Source organism: Xiphophorus maculatus, chromosome 3, assembly GCF_002775205.1.
Source record: "Xiphophorus maculatus strain JP 163 A chromosome 3, X_maculatus-5.0-male, whole genome shotgun sequence".
In the NCBI taxonomy this organism is placed as follows: domain Eukaryota; kingdom Metazoa; phylum Chordata; class Actinopteri; order Cyprinodontiformes; family Poeciliidae; genus Xiphophorus; species Xiphophorus maculatus.
Window position 1 is genome coordinate 21,103,796 of NC_036445.1, and position 11,952 is coordinate 21,115,747.

The following is an 11,952-nucleotide window of genomic DNA, read 5'->3' on the forward strand; positions in this document are numbered from 1 at the left end:
CACCAGCATCATGATCTTAGTTGTCCAATATTTAACTCTGTTGTCCTCCACTACCAACCACATGCTGCATAACTAATTTTGCATTATCAGAACAACAATGTAGATAAAGAGAAGAGAGGACAGTGGCTTTACAAGATATTGATCAGTGTACTTCATTTTTTAATATTTGATTATTCAATTTGCAATATTTAAATGCAGCAAATCCTAAAAAAATCTGTTAAAGTCAGCAGTATTTTTCATTACTGCCATCATTATCTAATGGACAAGATGTCAGTGTTTTAGCTTTTTCACAAGATTAAATGACTAGCATGTATTGTAGGTTTTGAGTCATAAGAACTAACTACTTTTTCACTGGGCCAAATTATCATTTTAAAGAACAACATTTTTACTTCACAGTGCAATTTGCCTGTCTTTTTTCTGCAACAGCATCTTGATGTTCACTGCCCCCCCTTCTGTCAAACTATTTCTTTTGCAAAGAGTCAATTAGAAAAAAATGCAAAATAATAACACACTTCAAGACTTTGAAAATGCCCCCTTTAATGGCGCCTGACTTTTTTTTGACAGGAAATCACCCAGCTGTAATGCTAATGCAATTAATGCTCTATTCACTAAGAAGACACACATACACACCCTCCCATACACATGCATATGGGAGGCATAAAGTTTTTCTGCCTTTCATTGCTCGCTCTTTTCTTGATTGAGAAACAAAATGAGGGGGTTCAAGATCAGAGAGAATCCAAATGCCCACTTGTCTTTGCTCTTTTTTTCCCCCTCACATGCCTGTTTTTTCTGAGGCGGAGGCAGGGATGTAGGCTGCCTCGCGCTCGGTCACACGCTGGCCGTGATGCCTGCACCTCCTGGTACCACAACCTTGTACTTCAAATTCACACATATTTTTACAGACCGGGTCAGAGTTGAAATCCATCCAGAACATTATGGAATGAGGAGTTTCTGTATGACTGACAGCTACACTACACCACATATGTTTTTAAAAAATTGTTTTTAAGTTAATTTTGTTTACCACAGTGTTGGAAATTCTACTCAAGTCATTCCTGAAGAACATCAACCTTAACATGAAAGTCAAAAGGACATCAACTTTCTTTCATTCATCCATTTATTTTATTTGCTGAAGAGAGACATTGTGCATTAGTGAATATTTCGAACAACACAAATTTAAGACCCCCAATTACACCTAAGGCTGTCAGACAGCATGTACTAAATAAAGTAAAATAACATTTTGTACTGCTATCTGCATGGAGTCGCTCTGTAACTGCTCTGTGAACTGATATTTCAGAATAGTTTTCTACAATTTGCTCTTTGAGTGAAACAGTGGTTTTATTATTCCCATGGTGTGGTTGATATTACTGTTTTTAAATTGTTATAAAATAATTTTACTTTAAAAACTTGTCAAAGTTTTAAAGTTTTATACACAATATCTCAGAGGCACAGTAGAGAAGGGATATTATAACCAACAGATAACACTACTTGTTGAAGTTTAAAACTGTACAATGAAATCTTTTTGCAGATGTTGGTGTTTTCATTACATTTTTGGCTAATGCTAATTTGTCATCTTGTTTCTCACCTCTCTGATTTCTTTGACTATCGGCATTGTACTCAAATACCTGCTTATTTACAAAATGATGAGAAAAGGTGCATAGCCCAAAGCAGTTTTACATATTTTATTTACAATTGGAGCCGCGTGAATATTGTGCTTCGACATTTATAATAATAAATAAATCAAAAAAGACAAACTTTCTGTTTGAGGCATCATATGTTCACATGTCAACATAATTTTGATAATTGCATTTATGCTGTTGGCTTAACTTTTAGTAACTTTACCAAAACCAGTGATGATAATGAAAAGAATGATAAGTTTGCTCAAAATAATCATAATGCAAATTTTTTCATGTCACCATGTTTTTAATCTACTTAGTCGTCTGCAGATAAATATGGTTGTGATTCTGACAAATATGTATCAGCAGATCACTCTAAATTTGGTGTGATCAGGTTTCATAAGTCATATGAGTCGATATTGTTGAGTCGATACTGTGAGCAGAACCACAATCAGCAGAAGCAAAGTGTAATATACAAGTTCTCCAGAAAATAATATGGACTATGTGGATTATTACATTTTACTTAAGATTCTGGTGTTTCAACCATCCTTTATGTCCAAAATTATATATATATCTACTGTATATATAAAACATAGTTTAAGTGGACTATTACATTTTTGTTTATAATATTATCTGCATATTCCATCTAAACAGTATGTCCACAAACTGAGTTTAAAAAAAAAACACCTTTCCGAAGTGTCTTTCTCCCTGATTTTATTTTATTTTTTTCATGTGGCTGAGAACAGGTGCAATAAAAGCAGAACATGTTCATTTGGCAGAAATATCCATGTTACAGTGGACAGAACCTGAGTTGTCAGGTGGATAGCTGCCAACGCAGCGTGTATAAAGGTTTTTAGGGTATTTGTATGAGTTCACGAGAAGATTATTTGTATGCATGAGGTTTCTTTGGTGTCGATGCTGCATTTGTGTATGTATAGGCGATGATGTGTTTGCGTATTGTCCATATGCAAATGTCACATTCCAATTATACGCACACCAGTACCTATCCATATAAAAAACATTTAGATTGATCTACAGCAAGTTGGACTGTGTTGTTCAACGATATGGTTTGTTTATATTGATGAAGTGAATAATTCAGGTTTAATATCAAAACTCAGGACTTTTGTTATTGTTGCCTGTTTTTTTTTTTAGTTCCAACTCTTTAAGGGGAAGTTTTTCTGTTGTTTTAGTCATCATGCAAGGTTACATCAAGACTTTAAGATATTCACTTCTGCTTGTTGCTCAGTCAACTGGCAGATATTTTTTACATCTGGAATTTATTAAACACCACAAAGCGAAGAGGACTACCTGAATGCTAAAAAGTCAATTAGAATGAGTATTTAAATATGCATGTGTGTGTTTTTAAATGAAAAAATCTATAGTGTAATTCAATGTCAGAGACCTCAAATCAATAAATGCTGAATGCATTAAAAACAGTTGCTCAACAGCATGCGATTAAGCCTCTGTGTTGTTGTGCATCTGTGTATGTGTTGAATTTCTCCACTTGGCTGTTTCTACTAATTTGTATGATCAAGGGAATGTGTGCTAAATGAATAAGTTCCTAACTCGGCTCTGTACGTCTGTTTTCAAAATACACCAATTCCCATGTTGTATTTACATTCATTTCAATATAGTTTTAATATTCATGAACCAACCATAAGAAAGAAAAATCATTAATGGTAATTGAAAGGGGACTCAGGGTGTACAGAATGAACTCTTAGAAGAAGACTTGTGTTTATGCTGTTGCATTTATGTGTAGACTGTATAGTGAATATGTATGAATTTTCCTAGCTAGCAGGACAGTTTTCCTCAGTGTTATCTTTTTATGCCCTTGATTGTGTTGACCATATGCTGCCAAAAATAAATTTAAAAGCAGGGCATAGTTATCTGCTTGTTTCTAAACGAAATATTTCATTTTAAGAGAAAACTGTGGCAGCAAAAGTGATTATTTTGCTATGTAGAGGTTGATAAATTATACATTATATTACATATATTTATTCTCAGAATGTTGCATTTCTTATGTTGAGCCACTCTCCAGCTGCGAGATGTTCTCTAAAGAGAAAAAAAGACTTTTTCAGTCAGTAAAGATTTAGGCAAGCATGTGATCTGTTTATGGTGTTTCATTGTGTTTTATTAAGTCCACAATCAGGAATTTTTAGAGCACTTCATGCTTCGCTATGCTGACAAACTTTACAAAGTTGCAGATTTTATTTTCCAGCAGGACTTGTGACCTGCTAATACTAACCAACCGGGTGAGTGTTGGTAGTTGTGCGCTGCTTCACTTGCTATCTGGCCGCTCCGGATGTCTTGTTTTTCCTGCAGTAAAAAACAAGACTGCAGGATGTAGCCAAACTCCGACAAGTGCTTGTTTTTTTAAATGTCATATATAAGATTTGTCGTGTTGATGCATTTTGAAGTTATTCACCCCCGAGGTAATTTTCCACCCCAACACGCAAACTTCCCCATTCATTTTTAGAGCATTTTATTTCCACACAACATTATGTAGGATTTGTTGCCTTATGCTTGCGCAGAGTGAAGGAAAGAGAAGATGAGCTGCACATGCGGGTTGCGAAGTGAGATACAGGCGACCAGTTTGTGTGATCGGCAACAAGAGACCATGATCGGTGATCACCGATCATACACTTTTCCATGGAAATCGGCCGATAATGATCGGTGGTCGATCGATAGGCACACTTATAGTTTTATATGATGGAACAAAACACAATTACAACATTTTTGCAGTTGGTTGAATTTTTAGGCAAACTTGTGAAGACACTGTTACAGTAATCAATTTGACTAAAGATAAACGCATGGACGAGTTTCTCAAGATCTAATCGGTTAATCCGGGAAATGTCCTTTAGTGATAGAAGCCATCTTTGTTTCTGTCTTTATGTGTGTTTGAAAGGTGAAGTCTGAATCCATCACTCTACCCAGATTTCTGAAATTAACTTTTCAGTTCGTTGAATCCCCTGCATAAGTATTAATATGCAGGTGATTCCTTGTGTGCATTTATTTTTACTATGTAAAGACACAAATGTATGCATTTATGCTAAGTCACAATAAGTGGCTTTTTTTATTTTGTTAAAACTGACGTTTTAAAAGTAGGCAAGTACAGATTTGAATTTTGTGGCTAATTTTGGGCTCTTTAATGATGAATAAGTTGGCATTTTAAAATGACATTTTCTACCGGGTGATGAGCTTAACAATAATATTTCCAAAAGAATTTCAACATGTCCTAATCCTCATGCTCGGTGACATGCACAGGTTGGAAGCTCAAAAGGGTAAAAATAGTGACTTTGATGTACTCCTTTCAACCATTTTGCTATCTTCTTCCTTTTTTTCTTGCTTTCTTGAGACATCAGTGAACAAGACAAAACTTAACGTGTTATAAGAAATAGTTTCTTTTTGAATAATTTACATGTCTTTGCTTTTGACATTCTCTGAAGTTGTAAACACTTCACTATATTGAAAATAGGTAACATTTAGATGGCCTTTGGTTGCTGGCATTCACTGGTAGAAAATATATTTGATTCTAGAGTTTCTGACCTTCAGCTCAAACTGAAAAGTGCCTAATTAAAGTCAGCAACTGATTCTTCTGTGCATTTCTAAAGACAGTAAAATTTCTACTTATGTAAAACAATCTACTTAAAAAAGCTGGTATTTGGTTTAAATTAAATGCTGACCAACTCTGTATATACATTGTAATATCTGGCATTAAAATATCCAGACACTGGGATTATGTCATTCCATTCACACCAAATGTGTCTCGTACAAATTATTATAAAATAAAAGCCCAACCTTTGCCACAGTTTTACTTAGTCTACTGCCCTTGATTTGAACCTTTAAGTGAACTGAAAACATTTAGTATTAGTTCTGCACTCTGTCACAAGTCTTTAAATTGACACAGTGCTTCAGTAATGAACTGTGTAGTGACCCCAGAAAACTATAAATGTCACTCTCCAACATTGAGATATATTCAGAAATATACAAAATGTTGACATTGCTGAACAGTCACTAAAGTGTTATTATTTAAGTGCCTATAATATAAGGAGCTGCTACAAGCCTCACAGTGTTTTGTTTTAAATTAACTGATGCATAGAAGTGAGTGACATTAAGGCCAAAGCTGTTTGCTTTTCATCAACTTGACATCGAGGTATAAACAATCAGAAATCTGCAGTGACCTTTTGAGTTGTTTACTTGGGGCAGTTGTTTTATGTCCATGCTCCGATACAGCAGATACCAGACATTGGTTTGCATCTGACTGGAGACACACACACACATACACTCCCACGCACACCCCACACTTGATGCCTGGGGCTGGTTCTGGTACAACCCAGGGATTGGCATTTAATCTGTCAGTTCTACAGGGCATTAGCCTACATTTTCGGGTATGCAGACGCAAAAAATAGTCTTGGGGATAGAGAGAGAGACTGACAGCTACATAGGGGAAAAGGCATGGTGAAAGACGGCAGTATGTTTAATACTTAATTCAGACATCCTGTGTTTGTTACACTGAGCCCAGGGCAGTTTGAGAACTACACCAAGAACTAGGCTGACCAGATTATGACCTTGCTATAAAATTTTCTTTTGAAGTGCACCTTTCACGGGTTTCAGGCTAAAAATAGTGTTAAAAAAGGTAAAATGTCTAAAAGAGCCAAAAACATGCCTATTGTTGACTTGAACTTAAACAAGTAATTTAGTGCAACATGAAGGAAAATATTCGCCACCAGTTTAAAAGCACAATCTGATAAAAACCTGTCAAAGCCCCTTCAGCTTTTCCCTCAATTGACCACAAGCTCAAAACAAATAGATATTCCTTTTATTTGTTCATCTGGTTGAGTGGTGATGTGTGGATGAGTGGCCCTTTAAGTAAATGGGTTCATAATTACAGCCTGTCACATAGTATCCGTCCTTAAAAGGTCCTCCTCAACGGCAATCAAAAAACTTCTCAACTTTCATCAGTTCCTCCGGCAGAGCTTAGTACTCATGGCTTTTCCCTGTTTCCCAGCTTTGGTTTTACACTTGTTGAGGCCAACATAATACAAGGAGTGAAGATCTTTTTTAATAGTTGAGTCTTATGTTCAGATAATTGCAAATGTTCTAAAATCAGGGCATACTTGCCTGAAATAAGAGCTATAACTGCTTGGTGTGTGCAATATTAATAATGTCATAGAGGCAGTCATAGTGTGCCGTCAGTGCTTTAAGTGTTACAAAAATGTGCCATGAGTGACTGTCTGAGTGTATCTGAGATAATTTATATGACAAAAAAGTGTGTGTTTTGGAGGCAGGGGGGTTATGGAGAACAGTATAGTGACTAGCGCAGCAGGGCAGGTGTTCAAGATTGAGATGCAATGTCAGCTGCTGTCTGCAATGAAGAAATTAATTATCTATAAGTGGGTGCTCCCAGCAGGCAGCTGACAGAATGTTATTTTTATTTGGCCTGTAATTATTCATTTATTTATTTTTGAGAAATTTAACTTTGACGAGGGATTTTGAAACAGTTGTTTGATTAATCTACAGTGACTCTGTGTAAAGGTCATGTTAGAGAGGTCAGAGGTCATCCGAAAGACTGTGGAGGAGATGCTTGCTGCAGTAGGTAATGGATCTCCTGGCTTTGTCTGTGTAATGATATTTTAGTCCTTTTATTATGGTATTTTCCTATTGGATTTAGTTCTGTGTAGAGATGCTTGTAGTTATTTCTGATCTGGCTGTTTTAGTCTTGTGTTTTTCATTACACTAAAGCATTTCTTTCATTATGTACTTTAGAAAACACTCCACATGCCAACTGTTATTGCTTTTTCCATCTATTAAATTTATTTTTGACTGATTTCAAATAATTCAAAATTGCATTATACAGATAAAAGCTGTGACCTTTAGATCTAATAGCTAAAGGTTATTTTGTTTTTCAAAATGTTTCCCATGATAACTGTGTGTGTGGCTGCTTGTTTGTGTGGCCATCATATTCAGGCATGTAGATTTTATCCTCCATGGACATTTGTCACTGCCTATGTGACAGGCTTGAAATAAAGACAGATTCAGCAAACCTATTACTAATTTAAATTTAGAAATTTCCACCTCACCTAACTTTATGTACATCTGTTTCACTCATATTGAGCAATGTGATAAAATGAATAACCTACCTGAAGAAAACCATGTTCAAACAAAGGTGACTTGCCTCCTATATGCTATTTCAGTCTTCCTAGTTTAAATGGGTGTCCTGGAAATGAACCAAGCTTCCAGGGGTTTGATTATTAGTATCATTTTTCTCCCCACTGTATCAGTTTCAACGGATGACAAAATGAGCAGAAATTGTGTCTTTATTATTTTTTTTTTTTACCTGCTTTCCCAAACATATGTTGTCATTCTACAATACCTGTGTCCCTTACACCATAATATTAGATTAAACACTGGAAAGGAAGGCAGTTAGATGCTCTGGATTTTATTTTGGTTTATCATCATGATAGTGGCTGAATATAACGGCTCTCAATACTTTTTAAAAGATTTGTAATTGTAGATAAATGAGGATCATACTTAACAATAAAACATACATTCAAGTTGACAGTTGTGATTTAATTTTTTTTAAATGTATTTAAAAAAAGCTCGTCTCAAACATTATAGGTCTCTGTGCCAAGCATCAAATGATTGTTTGCTAATTCAAAGTTACTCTATTTGACACTTTCACCATCATGGTTTTTTGCTATCGATTTATACTATATTATATCTATGCACACATTGTGTATGTCATAAGGATTGCCTGGACTGCAATAAGTGTTAGCTAAGTTTTTAAGTAACATGTTTTCAAGTTCTGGATGTCTGTAACGTACTTGGTAACACCTGCACAATGCAGCATAAAAAGCTTTGCATTGCACAGAGGTGGTACAGGTTATCAAGTCATTTAAAAACTAGCTATGTTGCTTCAATGCCAAAACAGCAAATGCCAGCCAGAAGTACATTTTTAATAAAACCTAGTTGAGATGGAAACATTAAATATTTTTTTTCCTCCAGTAGGTGGAACTTATCATCTTAGGTCTACAATTGCTGTGAACCCAAAGCAGAAAGACAACACTTTTTTTATTTTTTATTTTTTTATTTGTCGCAAGTCGTATCACTATCACAAAATTCACTAATATTATCACAAATCTCACATTTTCCTAATATTTGTCTGCCCCCACAGCTTTGAAAAGTTTAATGCTATGGCAATTGACATGTGAGTGTACCCACACACATCCTCTGACTCAGTGTAATACTGTTACTCTATGGCTTCAACATGAAGCAATTTTGTTCATAACTAATGACCTTGATGCCTCAGTAATGCTATAGCAATAAAGTGCGTTTAATTAAATTTCCAGTTAAATAGATAACATGCAAGAGAAGAAGACAAATGGTGGTAGAGTAGCGAAGGAGAAAATGGGAAGAGATGGATTAAAAAGGTGGGCAACATTTAGGAGTATCTTTATAAAAAGGAAGCCGTTTTACTTCGAATTAAATGAGTTGACCCACCAGAGCCACTGTGATTTAAATTTAATTATCTTTGGTTTTAGTGACATGTTCACTCTTTGGGAGTGCTGAACTGAAAGAGGTATTAAGAAGACCAAAGAAGAGAGGAATGCCTCAGATGCTCATATGGTGTTTGCTTCTTTTTCTGCAGGTATTTTGTTTTAACAAGGCTACACCTTTGCCCCCCTCTCTGTAATGTGCTCTTTTTTTAATTTTGCATGTCTTTTTTTCTCATGTAATATAATCTCTGATGTAGCCCACTGATAGGAACACTTTTTGTTTCCCTGATAATTATCATCAAATGCTACAAAATTAATTTGAGGGAAATTAAAAGTGATATAACACAAATATCAAGACAATTATGCCACACAATCAAAACCCAATCCTTTAAAATACTTACACATTTAAAGAGGACTGACAAAAAATGTGTCAGGAGCTAGTGATTAAAAATATTGGAAAGGAAACCTTACTCATGTAGAAAAAACAATGCCAGTGGCTGATTCATTTAGAATTTAAGCCTGAACTACACTGTGAAAAGCATATGTTGTCCAACACTTTAATACCCTCAAAGAAATCATAGATAGTAAAAAAAAAAAGAAAAGTGTTCAGCCTGATAACTATGAAAATACAATTTAATCAATGTAGTTGTCAGAATGTGTCTTTATTTAAATCTGTCCCAGTTTTTCCTTAGTTTTGGTGGTTTGTTTTGGAAATGTTAACTTGTCAGTCCAAACTGTAGTGCTGAAAATACAAGCCAGTTAAATTATAAAAAATTACACACACAAAAATCACAACAGCTGCTGAATTAGTGATGCTGCAACACAGTCATAACTCCTACTTACTCTATTCTCTTCCAGTATTATCCACATTTTATCCAAATCATATTTGATAGATCTGAAAGTATGTTAAGCAAAAGAACTCTGTAAAATGAATTCTTTTATTACACGTTGTAGAAACACTAGGCTGTCATGTAGCTCAACAGCTCACGTTTGTAATTTTAAACTAGTGACGTAAAGGCTTTCTAGAATTCACTGTAATCTTAATTAGGCAAGGACAGAGAATCTCATCATTGCCTCATTAGGTGTAAAAGAAGAAGAAAATGATAGAAAACTTCAAAAGAGGAAATCATGCTTATATTTTGTTGTTGTTGTTGCATGACAGCTTTGTTGGACGAGCTGCTTAAAATTTATGAATGTACTTTTGATCACAGGTTCATTAAAATATTAAAAAGAAAAACAAATGACTTTCACTGACTTGCTTTATTTTAGCTCCATCGTTATTTATAAATTGTCAAAGTAAAATATCAACCTAATATTTGTATTGGGATTTTTTTTAAGAGGGGGAGAAAAAAAATCTCCAGCCTGTTTCCCAGGAAGTGTTGATTTGGTCTGAATGTGGAGAAATGTCTTTTGAAACATTGACTCATCTGACAGATGGTACATGGAGAGGACAGCGCTGACCCTTTGTTCACCTGTACTGACAAAACACAGGTGAACTACAGCACCTGCTGCTTCGCTTCTCTCTCATTATCCCCACACTGACTTGCTGTCAAACTGCCTCAGGAACAAAACTGAATCTTTATTTTGGCTTTAATTATGCTTCTTACAGTATTATGCTTTGTATTTTTCAAAAAGGTCAGGCCAGGTTGTTATTCTACAGAAGGTTCTTGGAACTGAGCTACTCAGCTTACAAGGGTTTGATGACTCACTATAAGCAGGGGTGTCCAAATTCGATCCTCAAGGGCCGGCGTCCTGCATGTTTTAGTTCTCTCCCTGGTTTAACACACCTGGATCAAATGATGGCTCGTTAGAGGCCTTAGGAGAACACTGGCATGCTGAGAAGGTTGTTACTACCACCAGAGAGAGAACTAAAACATGCAGGATGCTGGCCCTCGAGGACCGACTTTGGGCACCCCTGCAATAAACTCACTCAGTTTATAGTGGATCAAATACACCTAGCTCACCTAAAAGTGTTTCTGTTTTACACAAATCTAATAAGTAAACATACAGAAGTGCAAGTATAAAGCTCTAGGAGACAAAAGGGTAATGGTGGGTCAAAGAAGCACCTGTAAGCTTTTGACATTCTCCCTGTGGTCTTGTTTTAAGTTGAAGATTTCCAAAGCTGACATTTGCTGGTGTTGGCTAAACAAGCAGTGACCCGGAAAGTCCTGAGCCACTTAGATACTGTATACTCACTGCAACTTATAAGTGATGACATGCATGCCCCCTGCAATAGTGTCCTTTCTCTGTGCACTGTTGGGGGGGGGAAAGTGACAGCATAATTAATTGAGAAACTTTGCAGTTCTACTTTCATAATAGTTGAAATACAGTTTTTCAACGTATCCGTCACACCATTGTCACTTCAAGATTCAATAAGTTAAAGCATAGAGACGTGATTGATATAAATTAAGTCATGAAAGATGACAGTGAGATCTTTGACCTTTAAAGGTTTGCCTCTAAATCCTCAAGGGAGGCTGTATCCTCAGCAGAAGAGAAAGGGATATGAAATGTGACAGTATTACTCGGTGTTCCTCAGCTGAGAAACTTAAAGAAAAATTTAGAAACTTTTACAGCCTGGGAAGAATGGTGGTATGACTATCTTCCTTAGACTTCTGCAGTCTTTACTATTATGTAAACATATGCACGTATATATGGTGTTTTTATCAGACAATAAACTGTTCAGTACACACCAACACAAATTAAATCATTGTAAGGTGATGTTAATGGGAGACAGGTTTTTAATGTTTTATAAACACAAATCTGAAAAGTGTGGTTTTCATATGCATTAAGCCACTTCTATTTTTTTTACTCTGAAATAAAATCTCAAATAAAATGCCTTTTAA

General features: G+C 35.6%; 1 protein-coding gene across 2 annotated transcripts in view; it reads left to right on the forward strand.

Annotated features, from left to right (window-relative positions):
* LOC111608129 (threonylcarbamoyladenosine tRNA methylthiotransferase-like) overlaps nucleotides 1-1,885 on the forward strand; it is a 35,444-nt gene extending 33,559 nt beyond the window's left edge. Inside the window, exon 6 of one of the 2 annotated variants that reach the window (XM_023331059.1) lies at nucleotides 1,027-1,885. In XM_023331059.1, coding sequence (XP_023186827.1) covers nucleotides 1,027-1,072 — 46 coding nt within the window. In that variant the 3' untranslated portion in view covers nucleotides 1,073-1,885. The remainder of the gene's footprint in view (nucleotides 1-1,026) is intronic. The other variant, XM_023331058.1, reaches the window with a different exon arrangement.
* The last annotated feature ends 10,067 nt before the right edge of the window (nucleotides 1,886-11,952 follow it).